This window comes from Perna viridis, chromosome 12 (assembly GCF_037379345.1).
Source record: "Perna viridis isolate PV_CMFRI_1.1 ecotype Kerala chromosome 12, ASM3737934v1, whole genome shotgun sequence".
Lineage (NCBI taxonomy): Eukaryota > Metazoa > Mollusca > Bivalvia > Mytilida > Mytilidae > Perna > Perna viridis.
In genome coordinates, this window is record NC_142456.1 from 13,593,602 (window position 1) to 13,617,088 (window position 23,487).

Below are 23,487 nucleotides of genomic sequence, written 5' to 3' on the forward strand. Positions count from 1 at the left end.
TTGAAAACAGCCGTCAAGATTCTAGTTTCTTTCAAGTGCTCTCGTGATATATACAAAGCGAGAGCTTGCCCACATGTTCTGAAAGTCAGGACCGGTACGAAAACATTTAATCATGGACCCTAAAAAGATGGGAGAAGCCCTTGGACGAATGAAGGGAGGCGGTGGCAGAATTGGTGGACTTGGATTGGGTCTTCTAGCCGCTGGTGGTGCCATTTATGGCATTGCAAATTCCTTTTACACGGGTTAGTTTTCAGTTGCATCATGATGAAACGTGACCTTTGCGTTTCAGCATTACGTAAAAGTAATTGTATTTAAAAACGATCTCTAGCCCATATCATAAAGAAAATCCAACATTTTGAAAAATATAAAATCTTAAAAAATATGGTCCATAAAAAGTACAGTATACCAGAGTCATAATGCACATACATATACTCGACCCACATACACAAATAACGAGAATAGGTATAGTGTATATATCGAACAGACAACAAGCCCCCTGGGGATGAAAATATCAGCCCAATGCCACCCATTAGTCTTCAGTGAACAACAAAGAAACCCTCATACTCATCCCTGGCACCAAAACATTATACACAGGTATAGTGACAGAGTTGCCTCTATAATACTCGAGAAACCAAAAAAAAAAATGAAAAATTAACCAAAGGTAAAGACGAAAGGCAGTAGCTTCTCGTGCATGCATTCATGGATGGAACCCGAAAATATAATTTTCCCATGTGTTAAAAAACGCATGGAATGTTCCTAAATTTCAGTTTCTATAAAAAAGGACCAGTGTGAATGGACATGTTTCACATCTGCCATCTGGAATGGCAGCATTATGATTTAAAATGTGCCTGACTTAATCATGTGCCAAAACAGTCTTTCTCGATGTGCAAACTTTGTTTAAAGTAGTCTTTCAAATTTGTTACATGTGTATTTTGTATTAATTCTGTATGAATTTTAATTGTTATTTGTTACATCAGTTACTTTTGTTTTTGTTTGTTGGAGTTTATATTCAGCTATATTCAGGCAATTTTACATCAGTTACAATTTAAGTTGCTCCGTGCAGGTCCGGGTGTCAAAAGAATAGGCCTGCAGCAGCGCTAAGCTTGTCGTAAAAGGTGACCAAATAGTGCTCATTATAGTGCCGGGGGCTAGGGCGCTTTGCCCACAGAGCAACTGGATTGTGTGCCCCAGGTGGTGGAATGGGGTACCCCTGGCGTGTCACATGCTGGGGTTGTCAGGCTATAATACAGAAAACCTGACCGCAAACCATAGTAGTGCATAGTGTTGGGAAAGATGCCACGTTCCTCACAAGTTAAAAAAAAACCTACTGTGGTATTCTTACGGAGTAGGAACCATAGGGCTCCGCCACAGGAGGCTAAATTGCCTGACCCTGCCCACCTCCCCCTATTTCCAGTGGCAATCAAAATTTCTCGACCCCATTGTTCATGTTCATTTTATCATCCACTTCATGTTCATCGCCTGAATATAGCTGAAATATTGCTGCTCGGGCGTTAAACCCGAACAAACAAACAAACAAAGACAATTTAAGTTACATCAGTTACAATTTATATTGTATTGTATCATTTGCATATATTTATATAAAAAGAATTTATCACAATTTCCACATTACTAACGTAAATGAACTGTTTCTGTCATGATTTGGTGTGTTATTGTCTTAAACTTGATACGTGGATGATTAGCATGTAGAGGCTCCCAGTCCATGAATGCATGGACAAGCAGCCACTGCCAGAATGGAACAAGATATACAGAGGCCAGAAATTACTGACTTGGGACAAGGGACAGGCACAAATAATGTGGTGGGGTTAAAGTAGTTAGGCCTGATCACTACCCTTACCCTTTGTCTGGCAACTGTGGAAAAAATATTACACAATTAAACGCACCTAAAATCAGATCAGAGGTCTGAGTCTCTTGTTACAATAGAAATCAAGAAACTGAATATAAATAACACAAATGTACAAACTAAGGACTACTAGGAGTTAACTGACATGCCAGCTCCAGACCAGTTTAAACCTACAAAAAGTTATGTTCCCATTGTATGAAAGTAAGGCAAAATTTAGTTGGTCCATAGGACAATCATGAAAATTTTTCAAGTAGTTGACTCCAAAATTAGGGTGGCACAGGACTATCAGACTACTGTAAGTGTCGATCCCTGCATATGTTAAATCAATCCCAATTCTTCCTATGTGTGGTTGGGAATCTAGGTACACAATAAGTCATACAATAAGGACACAACCCATGTATTGCCAAAAACTGCTAAATAAATATGGTGTTTAAATTTCAATGCGAACTACTATATTTTCCAGACTATAAGTTGATGTGGAGTATAAGTTGAATTGCCTAATTTTTACCAAAATCAACCAAAAAAACATAGATAAGTGGAATGTGCTGATGGTCAAAACAAATAAATATCTGGCACCAAATCCCCAAAGGGTTCAAGTGGATTCAACTTATTGGCCAACATGTTAATTGCATATTCCTGTTAATCATATATTAACTATAAAAAAAAACACACAACCATTTCCCATATTGTCCATATTGAAAGAAATCCTCCTTTTTGTTCAACATATGGAAACCAAAAAAATTAGAAAATTCTTTTTTTTTGCTGAAAGACCTTTCAAATTTACTCAAAAATGTACCTACAAATGTGAATGGGTAAAACAACAATGCATTATTTGTGAATTCCCTCAGATTTCTTATGGAATTTGTTTTTTCTACAATATTTTCTCTTTCCTTTGTCTATACACTGAGTAGTATGAGAAATAGATACGTCCCACATGAACGTTGAAAATATTGGATATTTTCCCTAAAATGATAATTTTTGTTAATTGCATATTTTTTTCCCGGACAAATAGGGTATGCAATTACCATGAATCCACTGTATATATAAGATTTATCAATTTTGTTCATCTCCATCATTTTACTCCTTTGGAGTCATATGGTTGTAACAATGGTACAAGACAAATTAAATAGCTACAGAATTAAGGAGGTAGGCCTATGGTAAGGGACACAACTCTTACAAATCATTGGAATGTTTGTAATCAGCATTTTACATCAATCTCATGTAGGCATCAAAGTAAATTGGACTGATTTCATTCTGTTTCAAGTGAGAGCTTAATAGGCTTTGGTGAAATTAATATGTTACAAACCTATCAATGACTTCAAGAGTTATGTCCCTTACCCTAGGTCTACCTTCTTAAAACAAAATGTGAGGTTCTATCACATAAATGTACTAATGTGGAGCAACAATATTTAAAGGTAATAGATGTTCAGGTGTACTTTTGCATGTACAACCAGCTTGAATTTCTTTTTTACTTACAAAAATGCACTTTACTATACTTACTCTGTCATTTCAGTTGATGGTGGTCACAGGTCTATAATATTCAGTAGAATTGGAGGTGTACAGAAGAACATTTACCCTGAGGGTTTACATTTCAGAGTTCCATGGTTTCAATACCCAATTATATTTGACATCAGAGCAAAGCCCAAGAAATTAACATCACCAACAGGAAGTAAAGGTATTCACCATACCTAAAGATTCAGGCTTTGAACTTAGCTGGGGCCCACTTGCCTATGGCCCCCAAAATTTGTGTGGGCTAAATGTACTCCTGTGATAATGAAGAACTATACATATTCAGTGTTCTAGGATTCCTATTTCCCGTAACCTGGGGCCAAGTGAAATTTGGGTCATGGAAAGTTAGGTACTTAATTACACTTTCCTGTGGCAAGTTGAAAACTTCATATGCTGTAAGGATTTGTTTCGTTAGGAAAGCAGTCACTGACTGTGGGAAAGTTGATTTTATATGGAATTTTCCTGGGAAAACCTCGATTTCTGAAAAATCATAGAACACTGCATATTGGCTATTAAAATTTAAAACTGTAGGGTACCAAGTGAAAATTTTAAGTTAAAGCCCTGGTATATGGACTTAGATACAATATACATCCTTGCATTTACAAACAAACAAGTCTAGGAAGACAGGGTAGAAGAAAGAGCAGTCATTTTAAAGTCTCACATATATTTCTTTCTTAAGCTAATGGAGTGCATTCATTGTCCATTTACTGCTAGGTTAAACAAAATTTGTGTGCACTTATTTCCTTACTTAAAGATCAGGATTTAGTGCTTATTAAATGGCCCCTTCTAATCTGAGTATTCAAAATAATGCCATTGAAACTGTATTGGACTGTATAAGTGTAAGTGCCCATCATTGATTTCTGCTGATAAAATTAAATTTGTATTTTCAAGAAGAAATAAAAACAGAAATTTAAGTAATTTACAATAAAATAATTAAGAATCAGGCAGTGGGTGAAACATGGTATGGCATAAACCATCATTTTGATAGTTGAGTTTGACTATTTGCACCATTAGAATCAGATAAATTGGAGAGGAATTTTCATAGAATGTTAGTAAATTGAGTTATTTCATTGAAATGCACTAAAAATGAACATTTCAAGGGCAGATAACTCTTTAAAAAACCCTCATTTTTCTAACATTCTATTGAAAAAATTCTGAGCAAATCCAGTGAAGCAGATATCAAATAATAGACTTTTCTAATAGAGAAAGCATCCTAGAGTAATACTAGAGTGTCATATCAGTGGGGCTTTGACATGCATGTTTCTGATTTTTCCCAATTTACTTGATTCTTACCAACACTTACACTTAATTGGAAAGATATGATCACAAGTGCTGAAGAACACAACAATTAAATAAGTGTGTGGAACTTGATCTATGCACAAGTTCAATATCCAAGCATTCTTGACAGGAATGATTATATTTCATTTATTCAAGATAACCAGTACTATATATATTTTCTCAGTTACTTCTTGTTATTTTCAAATAAATTTTAAATTTTGTGATCAAGAGAATACAAGAGGATTGATATTCTAAATCATCATGGAACATCAGTATTGTCAAATGAAGTTAATGTATCAAGAGTTATGCTGGTCTGAGTGAAATTACAGAATTTACTTCAAATGTAATTATTCAAATTTATTAGACAGGGAACATTCAATTATTCACTGCTATCTATATACTAAAAGAATATAAGTTCATGATTACTGCCATTTGATGCTTCAGTATTCCTGCTCACTTGTTTCTGTTTTATTTATCTTATACTGTTAATTCTTCTTTCAAAAGATCTTCAGATGGTAAATATATCTTTGAGAGTTCTATACAGACCTGACCAGAAAATGTTACCAGAGATTTACAGACAATTAGGATTGGATTATGACGAACGTGTTCTGCCTTCCATATGTAATGAGGTATTGTACAGTATTCCCAAAATTTGGCCACAATCCCAAAGACAAGGTGTGAACAGCATTTGCATATGAAATTCCTTATAGATACTATAGATAGACCTTTCAAAAAATGCAAGAATCTTGCAAAGTCTTGGAAAAAGTGAATGATTTTATGCCATGTTACCCAATTGTTAAAAAAAACCCATTTGATTTGAATAATGTCAGATAATTTTGAAAACCTGTGTGCAGTGGTAAGAAAAGGAAATAAATGTCTGCAGCTGCATGGAGCTTGTCCTAAAGGATAGTTACATTATTTTTTCAGAAACAGTATTTAAAAGCCATTGTAGGTTTATTTATAGAAAAATGATGGAAAATGAATTTCAGTCATGTGCATCATATTGTTGAGTGATGACTGATAGTACACACTTACCTGAATATTTACAGCATACACAGTTTTAATTGTTTTGTATAGTAAACTTGTACACACTATCTAAAAAGTAATTAGGGCTGATGAATAAACATGCATACATAATTTTAAATGTTTTGGTATAGTAAACTTGCGAGTTCCAGAACCTGTGAGAGTGCTGCCAGAAGTGCTTGTTTAAATGAAATGTAATCCAATTTTCCAATTGAGTCCGAGTTGCTTATTTGCTTTTGTTACTTTGTATATATGATTTTAGTTACTTTATGTTCTTTGTTGTGTATGTCTGTTTTTCATGTCTGGTCTTTGTCCCTGGATTACCTTTTGATTATCGCTAGAATCTTGATTCCCTTGATTACTCTTTCCAATAAGTCATGGTAATTAAGTACTGAAACATCTACTTTTGAAATGAGCACAAATGTTATGCCATAATTTAGTCACTTCACTTCACATTTGTATAAATATCTTATTGAGCTGTAGGTCAAAGGCTGAATTGATAAACATTATTATTTGTAGGTTTAAAAAATATATAAGACCCTTCCAGTAATTTTATTAAACCACACAAATGAATCAAATTTAAGTGCACTTGCACTGTGAGCAATATTGTTGATGTATTTTTTTATTCTTTTCAGGTCTTAAAATCAGTTGTAGCTAAATTCAATGCATCACAATTAATCACACAGCGTCAACAAGTCAGTTTGTTGATCCGACGAGAGCTGATGGAGAGAGCTCAGGACTTCTACATGATTCTTGATGATGTGTCAATCACAGAGTTAAGTTTTGGCAAAGAATACACAGCAGCCGTAGAATCAAAACAGGTAATATAAAGAACTAAGGTCACTACTGCTGTTCCCATTGTTGAATTAGTTAAGTCCTTAAAAAAATACCGGTGTTTCCACTAACCCTACCATCTATAATTTATTGTGCCATTTTTTGACAAGCACTGTTTAGTCTGAATGTGTCTTCGAAACAAACCGGTCAAAAACTGTTGAAAAAATAGAACATTTTGCCTTCCTATCAACTCTTGTCACCTGGACAGTGCCTTAATTTTTCTACCTATTTCCTTCAAAAGTTCATGAAAGCTTAGTAGCAACAAAGTCTTTGTTGGGATTGATTTTCATGGAAATTGATTTAGGAGGACCACATTTTTTTGGAGAGGAACTTAGTGAAAAATCAATGATTTAGGCTTGTTGCCTGGATAGTGCCTCTATATTTTATGGATTTCATTCAAAGTGAATGATTAGTATCAATACAGTTAGGATGGGATTGAGTTTTACAGAAATCATAGGGAGCAACTTTTTTTGGAGGGGGCTTATTAAAAAAAAAATAATGATTTAGGCTTGTTGCCTGGATAGTGCTCCATCATTTTGACCATCTTCTTTCAAACTTCGGTGAATGGTTAGTTAAAATTGGGATGCGATTGATTTCACAGAACTTTTTTTAAGAGGGCAACTTTTTATTTGGGTATAGGGAATGAATTTTTTTGCGAAAATGAAATATTTGTGTGTGGGGTATTGTGAGTATGCTCACTCAGTCACTAGGTTTATTTGCCATGGAGTTATTTGGTATCAAAGTACATTTTAACATGTTTTTTTTTCATTTTGGCAATGCTGCATTTTCACATTAAACATGTCATGATGTATTAGCAGGTGCAAAAACAATTTCATGGCAAAGATGACGTAATTTATGACTATCCTAAATGTCATGCAGTAATCCTTTCCAAAGACATTAATTACAAGATCCCATTTTGGATTTAGAGTGTTTGCAAATATACATTGTAGTTGTGATTTGCTGTGAACATTTTCAACTCTGCTGTTCAATATCTTTTCTTTATATAACAGGTAGCCCAACAAGAAGCTCAGAGAGCTCAATTTTTAGTAGAGAAAGCCAAACAGGAAAGACAACAGAAAGTAGTACAAGCCTCTGGAGAAGCTGAAGCTGCTAGACTTATATCCTTTATCAAAATTAAGAATATATGGTCATTTTTGAAAAACTAAATTTCCAGAAATATACCAATGTACAACTTTCAAGCCCTATTAAAAGGGCTATCTGTAATAAATAAAAAAAATACTACAATGGGAATAATTTTACAAATTAAGAATTTAAGTGGACATGCTGTATATAACGAGAATAGGTATGTGTATATATCAAAGGGACAACATCCCCACTGGGATCAAAATTTCAGGCCAAGGCCACCCATTTGTCTTCAATACTCTAAACTCCTATTTTTTCAGTACTTTGAAGAACTGTTTATCGTAGTGTTTATGATTTGGCATATGATGATAACTGCAGTCTTGAGACCAGTGATTGTGATTTTAAACCAGAGTCATACTATTGTCTGTAATCTTGGTAGGCATGTCCTAGTGTGCATGTTTGCTGTAAGGCCAGACATATACAGGGGACACTGTCAATCAATATGGCTGACTTAAGCTGTAGTCTGCTGTGATTGCTAGTGCATAAATATTTATGGGTCTGGGGTCAAGGGGAGTTTTTTGGTTGGGAAATTTATAGCCAATCATTGGTCAGTGAGACATATCTTTAGTAATCTGATGCCATATAGGTTTATAAATACTTGTATAAACCATGTTTTGTACTTAGCAATGAAATGGGGAAGAAAAAAATTCCAGTGTAAGTTTGCTTTTAAAGATGGATTGTTTTGTTTTTACTTATACACTTGCAAGACTCTGCACATCATTGATCAAATAAAATCACTGTTAATAAAGTATCACAAGTGCATGCTATGACTTCTAGTTTGACTATTTTTAAAAAAATAAAAAACTTTTGTGGGACTAATTTTGAAGATTATGAATTAGTTTTGGCAGTACATTTGAATTTTTACTCCCCATGGAACTTCATATTTCTGTTTTCAAAAAAAATGATTCTCTAAAGTCTAAAACCTTAAATCCATTGCCATGACTTTACAAAAATATTAATAATTCACAAAAATTTGGTCTCGCTGGTTAAAGCTTTCTAATGCTGTATTCATGCATAATTTGCATTCAAAGTATATTTTAAAATATCCAAATTGCATTGAGTCAGTGTGCATTGAAAACTGAATAATATTCACACATATTTTGAATTCACATCAATGCGCATTTGCTTTCCATTCACACATGTTAAAAAGTTAAATTCACATTGGATTTCTTTTAAGGATCCATTTTTTGTCTCATCTGAATATAGCTGAAATATTGCTGCTCGGACGTTAAACCCCAACAAACAAACAAATATTTTTTGTCAAAATCATCAATTCTCACAGCATTTTAATGGGAACTATTAAATTCACATTTTGAGAAAGGTACATGTATCTAGAAGCGAATTCAATACTGCTCATTATTTCAGCAGTGGAAATTGGTTTTATGTGTGAATGCATAACTTGATAAGAATTGGCATGGAGTGTGCATTATTTGACCATGTGATTGCATGATAGCATTTTTGTTTATGTATTGTCTTTAACGGTCATACATTGGTGAGGCTATCTCTTTGAACCCTGGATATCTCAAATTGAGGAAAATCAGAGCATCACAGAGCATTGCTAGAACAGTAAGTTTTGACTGGTTTTAATTGAATATTTTATTGAAATAACACCAAATTTCCATGTGTAATTGAAGAATAGATTTGTTAGTTATTTTTACACGAACATCACCAATGATGAGAGCAGTTCTTTGTCTATCTGTTATATTGAAAATGTGCACTTCCTATTATGGAGAAATTTGGTTGTTTTTCACCAATGATGAAAGCAGTTCTTTGTCTATCTGTTATATTGAAAATGTGCACTTCCTATTATGGAGAAATTTAGTTGTTTTTTTCTACATTTTATGATGTTGAACTTTTTTTATCCCTTTATGTTGTGGCCAGTACCTGCATTGTGTAATCTGTAACTCAAAAAGTGTTAAGTAGCTGTCTTTGTAAGAATCATGCAAAATCTGAAAAATGTAGTACACCCCAAAAAAGGCTGTATATTTTTATTTTTGTAATTAAGTTGTTTTATGGGTCTATATATAATGTGTAATTATTCATTCAAATCTGCCTGCTCTTAGGAGATAATCAACATTGAAAATACAGTAGATTCTATTGTATTTGAGACCCATTTACAGAGTTATCTCCCTTAATTTTGAAATCTACAGTGCATTCTATATAATTTTTATCCTAAGAGCATGGGTTATATGAAAAACCACATGTTTATTTCTGTTCACTATGACATTTCAAACAAAATATAAAAAAAATAAATATATGAAGGCTTTTTACCCTTTAATCACATTTTGCATGATCCTTATCTGGAGGGCTACTTAAACAAATATTATTCAAACATGTTTTGGTGTTTTTTCACATATTGAAGATATGCACCTCTAATTATAGAAAAAAAATGATAAATTGTCTAGTGTTTTGGAGGTTGTGACTTGAACTATATTTGAATTAGGGGTCAAAAACAACCATTTTCCTTATAACAGGACAAAAACTACTATAAGTGAATGGATATTTAAAATTGTATCACAAGGTACCATGCCACAGAAGGAATGCTTGGTTTAATCTGGGGATTGTGATATGGATTGTGTAAAAATGAGGGCCCGGAAACAAGCATTTTCATGATGTTTGAACTATAACTTTGAAGTGCTTCCTTCAATTTTCTTGAAAAACTTGCTGAATTTTTATTTCAATTCATGTATGACCCCTTATTTTTTTTATATATTTTAGATGATAATCCTGTGGTCTGTCTTCTGAAAAACATTTTGGAACACTCTCATTCTTCTACAGGTGAAAGCTAAGGTCATAGATCTAATATCCACTTTACAGATTCAAGTTTTCGCAAAGAACTATGATGCCACTTTTTAGCTCACCTTGCCGAAGGCCATATGAGCTGTTGCCATCACTTGGCATCTGTCGTCGTCAACAATTTTTCAAAACTTCTCCTCTGAAACTACTTGACCAATTGGAACCAAACTTGGTGTGAATGCTTCTTGGGGTATCCTGCATAGAACTGATGTGGGGATTTTTGATCTGTCGAAAAACATGGCTGCCATTACTAAAAATAGAACATAGGGGTTAGACTATAGTTTTTTGAATATATCTCCAAAACTGTTAGGTTAACCCCATTTCTGACCGGGTAAAAGTGTTCAGCATGATGAAATCTATCTGTGGTCAAAATTTCATTTTAATCTGTACTGCCACATTGGAGTTATTGCCCTTTTTCGACATTTTTTTTTGCTATTTTTAATGTTATTTCTTTCAAAAATCTTCTCCTCTGACAATATTTTACCAATTGAAACAAAACTCAGTATAAGTGTTCCTTGGGGTATCTTGCATAGAATTGGAGTGGGATTATTTGATCCATCGAAAAACATGGCCACTGTTATTAAAAATAGAACATAGGGATCAGACAGTAGTTTTTTGCATATATCTCCAACACCGTTAGGTTTAGTCAAATTCTTTCAGTAGCTGAAATGATCCTAATTTTTAGGACTACAAAAGTCTTCAGGCATTAAATTTGTCAGACGCCTTCTTATAAGAGTTATTGCCCTTGACAGGGGAAAATGACAGGTTTTTTTAGTTTTCAGCCAATGTCCTGAAAACTGATAGATTTAGACTTTCATTTACTGAATTGATCATTATGATAAGTCCTATCAAAGTTTTCTTGAGTCAAAATTGTTGGACAACTTCTTGTTTAATTTATTGCCCTTGAAAGGCAAAATTTAACCAGGTGAGCGATTCAGGCTCCAGTGAGCCTCTTGTTACATATCCTCATATCTTGTTTTTGATACTACTACTACATGTCTTTGTCTTTTTTTACAGATTGCACAATCACAGAATCGTATTTACCTAACAGCTAACAACTTGATGTTGAATTTATCTGACAAAGACTTTGATTCTATTGTGGACCAATATTCCAAGAAAAAATAGTGATTTTTATATGGAAGTATCGTGTAGTTCCTAAATAAATGTTTAAGATCCCGATATTAAAGGTTATCTATCTTTCACTGAAGATCTTGCAATTCATGGAACCTACTTTGTTGAGCAGGAACAGGAAAATTTTTACTACTATGAACATGGTAATGAGAAATTATGTGATGTATTGAGAAAATTGTTTGTTAGTGTATACATGTACATGTATCTTGATTAAAATATTATACAACTTTAACTCATTGTACTTCATTAAAGGCCAACTGGATATTTAAATGATCACCTGTTTGCTTTTTTTTTGTTTTGAAAATGTAATTATATACATCAATTATTTTATGCAACTATAATCATTTCTGCATACAGATCTGTATTTTGCATTCATCTCCCACTTAAATAAACCAAATTAAGATAAACTCCTGCACAGTGGCATTTTCATAAACAGTGAAAAAGAAAGACTAGTTATATGGGTCTGTTATGAAATAAAGCAGATGTGGGTTTTTGACATGCATGAATCACCTCTTGCCTAGATTGCTATAAATTACAAAAAAACTGTTATTGTCTGTTTGCTTTAAGCAAATATAAAACAGTGGTTCCACTTCATTGTATACCTACCTGTTTACTGCATAGTTAATATTTATTATCTCTCTGAAATTCCTCTTAATTGGCATGACATAAGACTGAAAATCAGAAAATTCCTCATAATTGCATGAATAGTTTTCCAAATTTACCCCAAAGTTTTCCTAAATGGGTAAAACAATAAAACAACCATATTTTCTATTTTATTTGTTTTTGTTCATCCACTAAGACTGTGAAAGTATTATTGCACATGGGGTACCAGCTTTTGTGGTTTTGGTGGGTAGGTTGAACCATCAAATTTGGCTCCCAACGAAAAGAAGATTTCCATTGAAGTGTATACTGAAAATCTTAAAACCATGAAATCAAGAATCCATGAACTTATGTTTCTACCCTAACCCAAGAAAATTGGTATCCATGAATTAAGTAGACACGAGAAAAGAATAAAAATGGGGTTTCTGTCAATAATAAACTTCTTATTAAAAACATTTTGGGAGCCATGTCAACTTCTCAGATTTATGCACATACAGCAATGTGTTTTTGCACTTTAATGTATATGCTGGTTTCATTATAATGACTTTCTGAAAATTGGCAACAATTTCTGGCAACCTATTTTTTATGGCCAGAGAAATAGTCATTAATGTTAGAATATGAAAGTAACAAGTAGAAAACTTAAAAAGTTATGGAAGAATGCATTTAATGAAATGAATATCATAATTCTAACAAAACCCCAAAACAATAAATTGTTCAATTGTGCCGTACAATTTTCCTCCATGGAGAACATTTAGGCAATTGGTGAATCCTGGTGGTAAAAGGCACATAAGCCTTTCCATGAAATCTTGCTCAGAAAGTTAATTAAAATGGAGAAATGCATTCATTTCTTTTGCAAGTGTCAGTAATTTGAGGTACAAATTATATGAAATGCAATCATCAAAGGGAGATAACTCACTTTCCATCCATCATTCAGTTGTAAGTTTGACCTCTCTTTCCTGCATCATCTGACTCTTCTAAGATGAACGAACTGTCAATTAATCTTTAATCAAACAAACTATTTCTCCACATTGTCATTGTCTTTTAGCTAGATTATGACCGATGCCAACACTTATGTTACCCTACCGGTGCACCTGGTCCATGCTCCCAGTTTTTAGTGGAGTCGGAGTTGCTAATTTACTTTTGTTTCTTTGTTTGTATTATTTTAGTTCATGTTCTTTTTTGTGTATGTCTGTTTTCCATATCTGGTCTTTTTCCCTGGATTGCATTCTTTTGATTACCACTATAACCTTGGTTTCCTTGATTACTCTTACAGATTCCAACAATTTTGTATGTATTATTTTAGTTTATGTTCTTTGTTGTGTTTGTCTGTTCTCCATGTCTGGTCTTTGTCCCTGGATTACATTCTATTGATTTCCGCTAGAATCTTGGTTCCTTTGATTACTCTTAATCAGAATAAATGGTGGAAATAGATCAAAATTTGTTTATAGAAAGCCTGATGTGGCCTATCCCATAAATCCCATTGAGTGTATACAAGTTTTTGTTTTTATTCTGTGAATGTGTCAGATAGGGAAAAAGGATAACCAGTTATTAGCTCAGTTAAAATATTAAAATCTGAAGAAGAGTATTAGCCAGTCATTATCAAAATTCCAACTTGACCAAAAGATTCATTGAAGTAACCTTTTGTAGTAGTAAATTTTATTTCTTGGCAAGAGAGACTCCCAGGCAGTTTTGTAAAAGGGAACAAAACAGGAGAAGTTGAGACAAATTATACTTATGACTTTTCGACTGGAAAGTCAACACAACTCATAGATTTTTAGTATATTTATTTACAACCACTACATTGGAACACCACTCAAAATAAATATTATGAATTTTACAATAATGCAGAAAAAGTATATGCATGACTGGTTTACTCAAGAATTTTTGATTAGACACTAAAAGATGTAACTATAGTCAAATTAAAATATTACAACTTTAATTTCAAACTTCATATAATTGGTACTTTCAAAATAGTTCACTCTTGATATATATAGGTAATTTAATTTTTTTTTAATACTGCTCAAAAATGTTTGATATGCTTGAATCCATATTTGTTAAACAACTCCACTAGAAGAGTTTTAGGAGCTAGACCTAAGAAAAGGGACACAACTCTTACAAATCATGAGAACATTTGTATTCAGCATTTTACATCAACCTCATGTAAGCATCAAAGTAACTTGGACTGATTTCATTCTGTTTCAAATGAAAGCTTGATAGGCTCTGATGACTTGAATATGATACAAACATATTAATAATTTCAAGAGTTATGTCTCTTACCCTAGGTCTACCTCCTTAAAGCAAAACAAAAGTATCACACTGAAGAGAAAAAAGTTCCAATGATTATATAAATGTTTCCCTATTTACAATGGCAGTGTTACAAGCACACAACAAAATGAAATGATGCAATGAAGAACTTGTCATTAAGTGATCAGTGGTCACCTTCACAAAAATTCTTGCATGTTAAATTTGTAATAAAACTACAGCAAAATAAAAAAAGATTAATTCTATCTTCTTCATTCATGATTATAAATTTACATCTACAATTTTTAATGAGTTGACCACTTAAAGATCAGCCATCAACAGGTGACGTGAGCTGTACTCTGTCATAAATTTTATTTGTTTTAGAATCATGACTTGGTGAACTCATAAAAACCATTATATGTATTCAACTGGCAAAATTTAAAATGAACATAAACTCATAAAAAAAAACATGCTAAAATGTTTAATGCTATGTAAGCTTGCATCCAAATAAAAACAATAAACACACATTCTTAGCTAAAACAAATACAACAGGCACCTGTACTGTTAAGATTATCAGTAATCTACTAAGTAATAGAACTAACACTAAAAAAAACAGGTCTTGGCTTCATAAAAAAAATCTCGATATTTTCCTAAAGTCTTTGAGTTTCCTCGTATCTTCAATTTCAAGTGATCTGATTGGTCAAAATTTGAGCTGAGAAAGAATTTGAGGAAAATCTCAAAATATTTTTTATGACACCAGCCTAGGTGTCTGTGAACCACACTCCAGTTGTAAGTTCAATCAAAATAAATTCAAATCTCAACAAATTTGGCATTCAGTATTGACAATGTATACATATATATTAAGCAGGTAAAAAATCACAAGTACAAAATGTACTTGTTAGAGATTCATGAAATAAACAAGTTTTTTCTGCTCAGTTTTTTACATTTGTTTGTTTTAAATGAGATTCAAACAGAGTATAAGAAAAAGTTACCATTGATATTTACCAGATATGAGATTCTTGAAGAAAAAGCACTAATTCTGATTCATGTAAAATTTTTATAAGCTAAGCTTTCAACAATCAATATGGTAAAAGATTGTGTTACAATAGAATCAAAATAAAATATTTTAAGCACTATCTAAAAACAGAAATATACATTTTTTTAAATTAAAAATAAACTACTAACTTGTAGCACTCAAATTAAGCATAAAAAGATGAAGCACTAATTAACTTAACAATTTAAAGAAAAAAAAATAAAACTAAGTTGCAATTTGAGATAAAAGCACTAAAACTTAAGTTTTGTTTTGCTCTACAGCTACAATTTGGCAAAAGCCACAAATTTGTTTTCATTTTTTGTAACTTTTTATTATTTTTTTAGAACTATTTCAAAATTTTTTTTAACACTATTTGTACATGTATACATATCTAAACAATTCAACTGTTTAAGTCCTGTAGGAAGTTTTTTTAGTTTTTGAGTAAATTTTAATAAATATTTTTATCGGCAATTAGTGACATTTTCCTTTGATGTACACAGATGGATAATGCTTGTTACGGCGTACTGTCCCAGATACAAAAAATGACTGGTCAGTTTAAAACCAGGCATGCGTGCAAAATCGTAACCTCACAGAGGAGTTGAATAATGTTGGCTCATCCCGACAAAATAGGTCAATTGAAAGTGTTCTTTTTCAATGTCAAAATTTTGATAGTAGTATTTTTTTAACATACAAAAAAAAAATGAAAGTAAAGTGTTACCTATAAATTACCGATAAACATGATATTAAGCATTTGGTTATTGATAGTGGCTTTCTCGTGGGAATCTCAAGTTCCCCTTACAGGTCTGACCTGAGATACCTGTGATAAAGCCAGTATCAAAAACCAATTGCCTGATATTCTGTATTAATATAAGTCTTAAAATAAACTTTTGAATGTCAAGTTACTAAACCAGCTGTGAATCGGAATATTTGTGATCTTCAAGAAGGAATCATAATAGCACAATCATTAACCACTCAACAACTAAAGTTATAAATACATCAAAATTATAACAAACTTTGAGAAGCTGCCAAAAAATCTATGTATATGTAATGTTAGAAATTCTAAACTGTATATTCTATTCCCATTAAAACATATATACTGAAAACAGAGCTTAAGTCTATATTTCATCATTTAAAGTACATAATTTTTTTTGGTTTGTTAAAAATGTAAAATGTTAAAAACTAACATCTAAATAAAACAGAGCACAAAATTTTAGATTTTACAGCAATGTGAACATGACATTTGGGCAAACCATGTGAAATACAAAACAAAAACAAACGTACATTATCAATTTATCACACCAATAATATACACACCTGTACAAAGTAAAATAACCTAGGTTATCTCCCCTTGTCCAAGGAATTTCCTCCTTCTAAGACCATTATTATCATCAAATTTTATTTAATTTTTAATCCTTCATTATTCAAGTTTGATCATATCATTCAGATTTTTTAATACTAATTTTAATCATAGAGTATCTAATATCTTAATAAATGCTTCAATGAGGTTATAATACATCAATTTAAAGTGATCTTATGAAAATTCTCAAATAAAAACATTTTTACTCAACAAATTTTGAAAATAAAAGTTTGCTAAACAAACATACATACATCCTCATTTAAATTTTTGAAGTCTACAGTGGTAATTTATGCCACCACCAATAAAAACCATGCATGATAAATTTCAAATCATAATGAAAACACTGGCAAGTGGATGATTTCATAAGTATGTTGGCTTACAAAATTTTTTTAAATTGAACAATAAAACATTTATCGTAAAAAAAGTGATGTTCAGGTCTCCCTTTGATAGAATAGTAATCACCTGATGAACTTCATAAGGTAGTACAGTACAATAGGGTATATAAGACTCATCAGTCAAAGTATACCATTCAAATGCACAGACATTAGACACAGAGTTCAGTAGTAAAAGAAGAACATCTTTCCATGTAAAAATACCTATGAAAATGACAATATTTTCTACATGATAAAAATTGATGATTTTGCATTGTAATGCTGCGAGATTCCAGAAGTAAACAATTAAAATATAGATTTATCTTAAGTTTTCAATGCATTCTTCATCGCTAAAAACCCAAATAAGAAAATGAAATAGAACTAGACTTTCCATATCCTACTGAAAAGGGAGATCTTAATCAAGAGAGGTATAGAATCTCAGAGATGATTTTACGAGGTCTACCAACAAAGCGGAAAGTAAATATACAGTAAAAAAAGAATTCTGATGGTAAAATCCAGATTTGAAAGAGTGGAATTCCGCTAAAAAGTGGAAAAAAATCATGTCTGGTTAAAATATGTCTGATAGAAATTTACGTATTCTTCTTAACTGTTCAATTAACTACCTAAAGATACAAGTTCATCAGGTGATTGTCATTTAATCAATAAAGGACAACTCTATCCCCCTAACATCAACATTGTATGCATTTTTACAAAAATTGTTGGTCAATTCACGAGTCTCATTTGATGATATGTTGTATCAAACAACCCTGGCCAATTCATATTTTGTTTGAAGTTCATGGTTAAATTTAATATACTGCAAACTTAAGGGATGGTACACTATGAAAAAACCCTCTTCATTAAATATATATCCCCCTGAGTATTGTGTATAAGAAGAACTATATCACTAAAATATGTTACAAATAGGCAAAACTAAAACCAATAGTTACCAACACAGATCATAACAAGAAAACATATAAAAATACTTACCATATGGTGGATTATTTTGGCAGGTGTAAAATTTGGAAATTAAGAGGCAAATTATGGTGTCTCTAGTTTTGGCGGATGTTAGGTAGTACACTGAGTACTTAACCCCAACTAATTACTTTGTAGAATTTATCAATTAATTAATATATTATTATTTTAGCGTTTCAAGACAGACCACTAAAATATGCCAAAATAGAACCCTGCAAAAATTACCCGCTATATAGTATAATACTGTTACCACTTATTAAAAATTTCGAACCCAACTCTTATTATAAACAAAAGCTTAAAAAAAACACACATGAAAATGAATAAAATTCGTTATATCAACTAGATTCTTAAGTATCCTTGGAAACAATTAATGAAAAAAAATCTGATTAAAAAAAACCCAAAAAAACCCATTCTTTTTCATTCTGAACAGCATTACTGTGCTATACTTGTAAAATGGACAGGAGAAATCTGTTTTAAATGATAAACATGACCTAAAAATACAATTCTGCTTGCTCGACCATTACACCAAGAAACACTATAATATTATACCATTTGAACTCTATTGCGTACAATGTCAATATCATATTAGTATAAAGTATGCATGATTACTGCCATGACATGTTACAACATTTTGTATGTCAGTACCTGTAAGAATCAAGGCAGTGGGTGAAACATAGTATGCAAAAATCCACCATTTAGAAAGTTTAATTTGACTATGCCATCAGAATCTAGGAAAAAAGACAAGATTTTCCATATCATTTTGATAAAGTGAGTTACAATTTCATTCGAAATGCACTGGAAATGAACATTTCAAGGGCAGACAACTCTGTCAAAACCTCTTTTTTCTAACATTCTATTGACAACATTTCTTAGCAATGCCAGTGATGTAGAGATCAAATAATGGTCTTTCTAAAAAGAGAATAGAAGAAGCATCCTTGAGTGAAATTATGTTGTCAGATTGGTGGGGTTTTGACATGCATGTTTCTGATTTTTCCCATTTTGCCTGATTCTTACAAACACATACACATAAATGTAAGCCACACAGACATTACTTTTTTTGTTTGTTTTTGTCAACAACAAATATTTTTCACAAAAAACACTTGATATAACAATCAAAGCAGAATATGTATACATATATATATACAGTAGCAAAATTTCACTACAATATATTTTGGTCAATGCCTCCATATTTATCCAGTAACTTCTATTTCTCATATTGACCACATTTTACATCATACCAACTGTTCTTTTGTCATTTAATTTTTTATACAGTGCCCCTACAACAATACACATTTAAATATAATGCTGTTTAAATAATTTCTTTACCCAAATAAACATTTTTGACATTAAAATATCTAGTAATCTACAAATAAAAGTTTTTATAATTATATTTGACATCCTTAGGGAGTGGACTGAAAGAAGTGAACATTTTTTTCAAAGAGAAAATGACTTATATGGTTTTAGTCTTTTAACTAAGATAAAAATAGCTCATATGAAATTCATGTTAACTGATTATGAATTTAACATAAATTTCACGGGATTTTCATATTAACAACATTTGTATGAAAGCTCAATTCATATGAACTCTACCACAAAACTCACCATATATGTACAAAAATATTTCTTAATCTGATACTAGACTCACATTTTAAAAATGTTGAAATCTCCTTAAAACTAGGACATTGTGTGACTTAAAACTAATTATTATTCCATGAAATAATGGTTAGTTTACAATACATTGTAAATTCATATGATATCAAAGTTTAACAATTAAAGCTGAGAAGCAATGCCCAGGGTGATTTCTTTTATTCCCCATAAATATGATTAAAAGCAAGAAATGTTTAAAAGAATGGAAATGTAAATAAAAGAATGTACTATCCAAAACATCAATTAATTCTTTGCCTTTAAAAAAATATTTTTAACTTTTGCTGTTTTTTTTTCAATTTCCTTCTGTGTTTACAAAGTGGAAATTGGCAAAATTAGAAGTAAATATACAGTAAAAAAAGAATTGTAACAGTAAAATCTGGATTTGAAATTGCGGAATTCCGCTAAAAAGCAAAACAAAATCATCCCTGATACAACAATCAAATGAAAATAACTAAATGACAAGTGATGTTTGTTACATACATGTATATGTATTTGCGATTGTGCAATATCATAATTTTTACACCCAGCTTATTCATGCATATTTTTTCCAGAATGACAACTGGATTTTTTTGTATTTAACTAATAATAAAAAAGTTCAAAACCTTAGATAAAAATTGAATGAATGAATGAATATACTGCAATCAAACATATTCTATAACACAAGCTGGATTTACACAATACTGAATAAAGGAACAATTAATGACACACACAGTAAAATCTTGGTAAAATAATTTGGCACTTAGTGTTTGGCCAAGAATAAGATGTTCTACCATGACTGTGAATGTTGTTTTAATAAAGAACAAACATGAAAGGATTGAATTTTAAATCTAAATTCCTTAATCATCTACATTTTCCTCCTTATGGAAATATGGTTTCAAAAGACTTGAAAACTATGTTGAAATTTAAATTATTATTTCCTTCTAAAACTCAAAAGAAATACACGTTAAGCATTTGATATGCTCACCCCTTTTTGCATGGTTAAAGTCCAATAACTCTGCAATAAAAAGCCAAATGGGCTCCTTTCTACCAAAAATTGTTATTGGTTTTTCAAAGCATTATTAGTTTTTGTAGGATATAACAAGACAGACAGCCAGTACTATGCCATGATACATCCATCAAAAGTCAGGCATAGAATAAATTGCTTGTAGAGAATTCTGAAAATACATATCTTAGTAGAAAATATCACATAAAAAGCAGTCCCAAAAATAAGTTGATGAATAACAATACATTACTAAAAAGGTGCCAGCTGGTAGAATAATCTTTAATGCCCTTTCACTAAAGTACAAACTTTAACACACAAAGATTTTTCTATCATTGAGATTTAAAATCACAGTTATCACATTAAATACAAGTGAGATTCTAGCAAAAAATATGGACTAAAAACATCAATGGTTTAAAACTTAATTTCCTTAATCTATATCACAGTACACATTTTTGACCAAAAAATTGAGATGTATCAAATAAATATTATTAGCTATAACTTTGATCAGCTTTTGCTTTATCATAATACATGTAACAAGAAATAGTTCTTAACAAAGTGATGTAATAAAAAAATATATGGTACTATATGAGATTCTATCCCATTTAGGCCACAATTTTTGACCTAATGAAATTGAGATTGGTGAATTAAAAACAATAAGATTCATCAAAAACAAAAAAACACAGCAACAAAACTTTAACAATAACATGAAATCTGCATAAACAAGGGGGATAATTCTCATCAAAACAACAGGAAACAGTAGACCCAGCTTCAAAATACCAGTGTAACTGACCTAAATTAAGTTATCTGAGAAATTTGTCTAATCAAATAAAAAATCTGTACAAGATAAAAATAAAATCTAGACATAAAAAAAAAATCAAAAAAGATTTTGTAACCTGTAATGAATGGCCCCTTCTAAAACAATACCCAACAAAAAATTCATTAATAAATAACATTGAGCACTACAATGTCATTCTGAATCCACTACATTGGAATTCTGAATCAACTACTATGTCATTCTGAATCCACTACAATGTAATTCTGAATCCACTACCATGTCATTCTGAATCCACTACAATGTAATTCAGAATACACTATAATGTAAATATGAATCCTTTTACAAAATAGCACATTTTAGATCATTAAATTTGGAAGTCCCTATTTAAACAGTTTTCAATTGTTTTCTCACTGAAACTATGAAAATGAATACCTGGAATTATGTTACATGTAACTTGGCATAATTCACAAACATCAGCAACTGTGAAAATAAATAGAGTATTTTTTAATAAAGCTACTGGTATGTTGTTGCTGGGTTAAAAGCAATAACGGACTGGAACACATATTTATAATGGAATGAGCCCTGAATCTACATGTACGAAAGCATAAAAACAACAGAGTAACCCTTCAGAGTGAAAATTGACTATATGCCTACAGTAACCAATCTATTTCACATGCTCATTCAAAGTGATACAAACAATAATGTTCAAATTTAAACTATTAGACAGGTTTGAAAGTTTTAATTATCAATAAATCAAAATTGTTGTGTTTGATTACTTAGTCAATCTGATTTTCAAATTTCATAACCAAGTGAACATATTTGCAAGTATCAATTTTCTAAAAAGTTATCAGTATTACACAGTGTTAAAAATCAATTTCCTGGGTACTATTTTTGTGCTTTTCAGTCCACACCCAAAAAATGGTGAAAATTAGTACTCCAAGAAATTAATATGTTAACGGTAACTGATTCTGAAAATTTAAGAATATAGAATAAACGTATGATTTGGCACAGGTAATAAAAAGCATGGCATATGGTCAATTTCCAAAAAGCTTCAGGCTTTAAACTAAAGAAGGTCCTAAATATGACTATCATCAAGCTTTCATTGTTTGCATCTCTTCTCCCTCATGATTAAGCATGCCGTCCTGCTTTCTGCCTCCTTTATGAATTGAAGCAGCAATTTCATCAAATGTTCTGTTCTTTGTTTCAGGTACCATAAAGAATATGAATAAGATGGCAAGAACTAGGACTCCAATAAATGGTAGATATACAAATCCTGACATGGCTTTCTGCAATATACAATATCAATCACATAATACTACATCAATTTAAAGAAAATGCTCACTGATTTATACTATAGTATCATTCATACTTTAACATTAACACAAAGTTGCAAGTGTTGATGTGTTAGTTATAACCCCACCTGTACAGGATATAAATAATAAATATCAGAGAGCAACAAAAATTGCTTGAAACTTATGCCCATCAATATAAAGCCTCGTACCAAATTTGAAATCAATCCTTCAATTGGGAGCCAAGAAAATTGTAGTGAAATTTGGATGGACGGACAGGGTGTTTTCAATACACCACCTAGTCATTTATTGGGAGTATTATAACAAGCCCTCAAGCTGTTATCTTCATATTGATATGAAATTTGAATTTTTGGAATTTAAAGTAACATGGTTGTCTTTATTTCCTATTCATTACTGTTGTTTTATTAAATGACTACTGTGAAAATACTTTAATTCGTGGATACCAATTTTCGTGAATCAGGGAAGAAACACAAGTTCGTGGATTCTTGACTTCAAGGTTTCAAAGTTTTCAGTATACATGTCAATGGGAATCTACTATTCGTTGGGAACCAAATTTCATGGTTTGACCTACCCATAAAAACCACAAAAATTGGTACCCCATGAACAATAGTACTTTCACAGTAG

At 31.6% G+C, this 23,487-nt stretch overlaps 2 protein-coding genes and 1 non-coding gene across 4 annotated transcripts in view; 2 read left to right on the forward strand and 1 right to left on the reverse strand.

Annotated features, from left to right (window-relative positions):
• The first annotated feature begins 44 nt into the window (after positions 1–44).
• LOC148601282 (prohibitin-2-like) lies at positions 45–11,807 on the forward strand. Its single transcript, XM_088555127.1, has 7 exons — positions 45–242; positions 3,375–3,536; positions 5,153–5,277; positions 6,307–6,492; positions 7,516–7,623; positions 9,137–9,214; positions 11,462–11,807. The coding sequence occupies exons 1-7, from the start codon at positions 113–115 to the stop codon at positions 11,567–11,569; spliced, it is 897 nt and encodes a 298-aa protein (XP_088411253.1). The 5' UTR covers positions 45–112; the 3' UTR covers positions 11,570–11,807.
• LOC148601283 (small nucleolar RNA U85) lies at positions 7,946–8,229 on the forward strand. The gene has a single exon (XR_015917536.1). It is a non-coding gene; the product is annotated as a small nucleolar RNA U85 (small nucleolar RNA).
• A 2,135-nt stretch (positions 11,808–13,942) lies between the features above and the next one.
• Positions 13,943–23,487, reverse strand: part of LOC148601284 (solute carrier family 2, facilitated glucose transporter member 1-like) — a 48,691-nt gene continuing 39,146 nt past the window's right edge. For both annotated transcript variants that reach the window (XM_088556206.1, XM_088556207.1), the window contains exon 11: positions 13,943–22,839. In XM_088556206.1, the coding sequence (XP_088412332.1) occupies positions 22,645–22,839 (195 nt within the window). In that variant the 3' untranslated portion in view covers positions 13,943–22,644. The remainder of the gene's footprint in view (positions 22,840–23,487) is intronic.

Coding starts and splice junctions, on each gene's coding strand:
- LOC148601282 (XM_088555127.1), top strand. CDS start 113: ATGGACCCTAAAAAGATGGGAGAAGCCCTTGGACGAATGAAGGGAGGC. Junction 5,278..6,306: donor TGCCTTCCATATGTAATGAG/GTATTGTACAGT, acceptor TATTCTTTTCAG/GTCTTAAAATCAGTTGTAGC. Junction 9,215..11,461: donor CACAGAGCATTGCTAGAACA/GTAAGTTTTGAC, acceptor CTTTTTTTACAG/ATTGCACAATCACAGAATCG.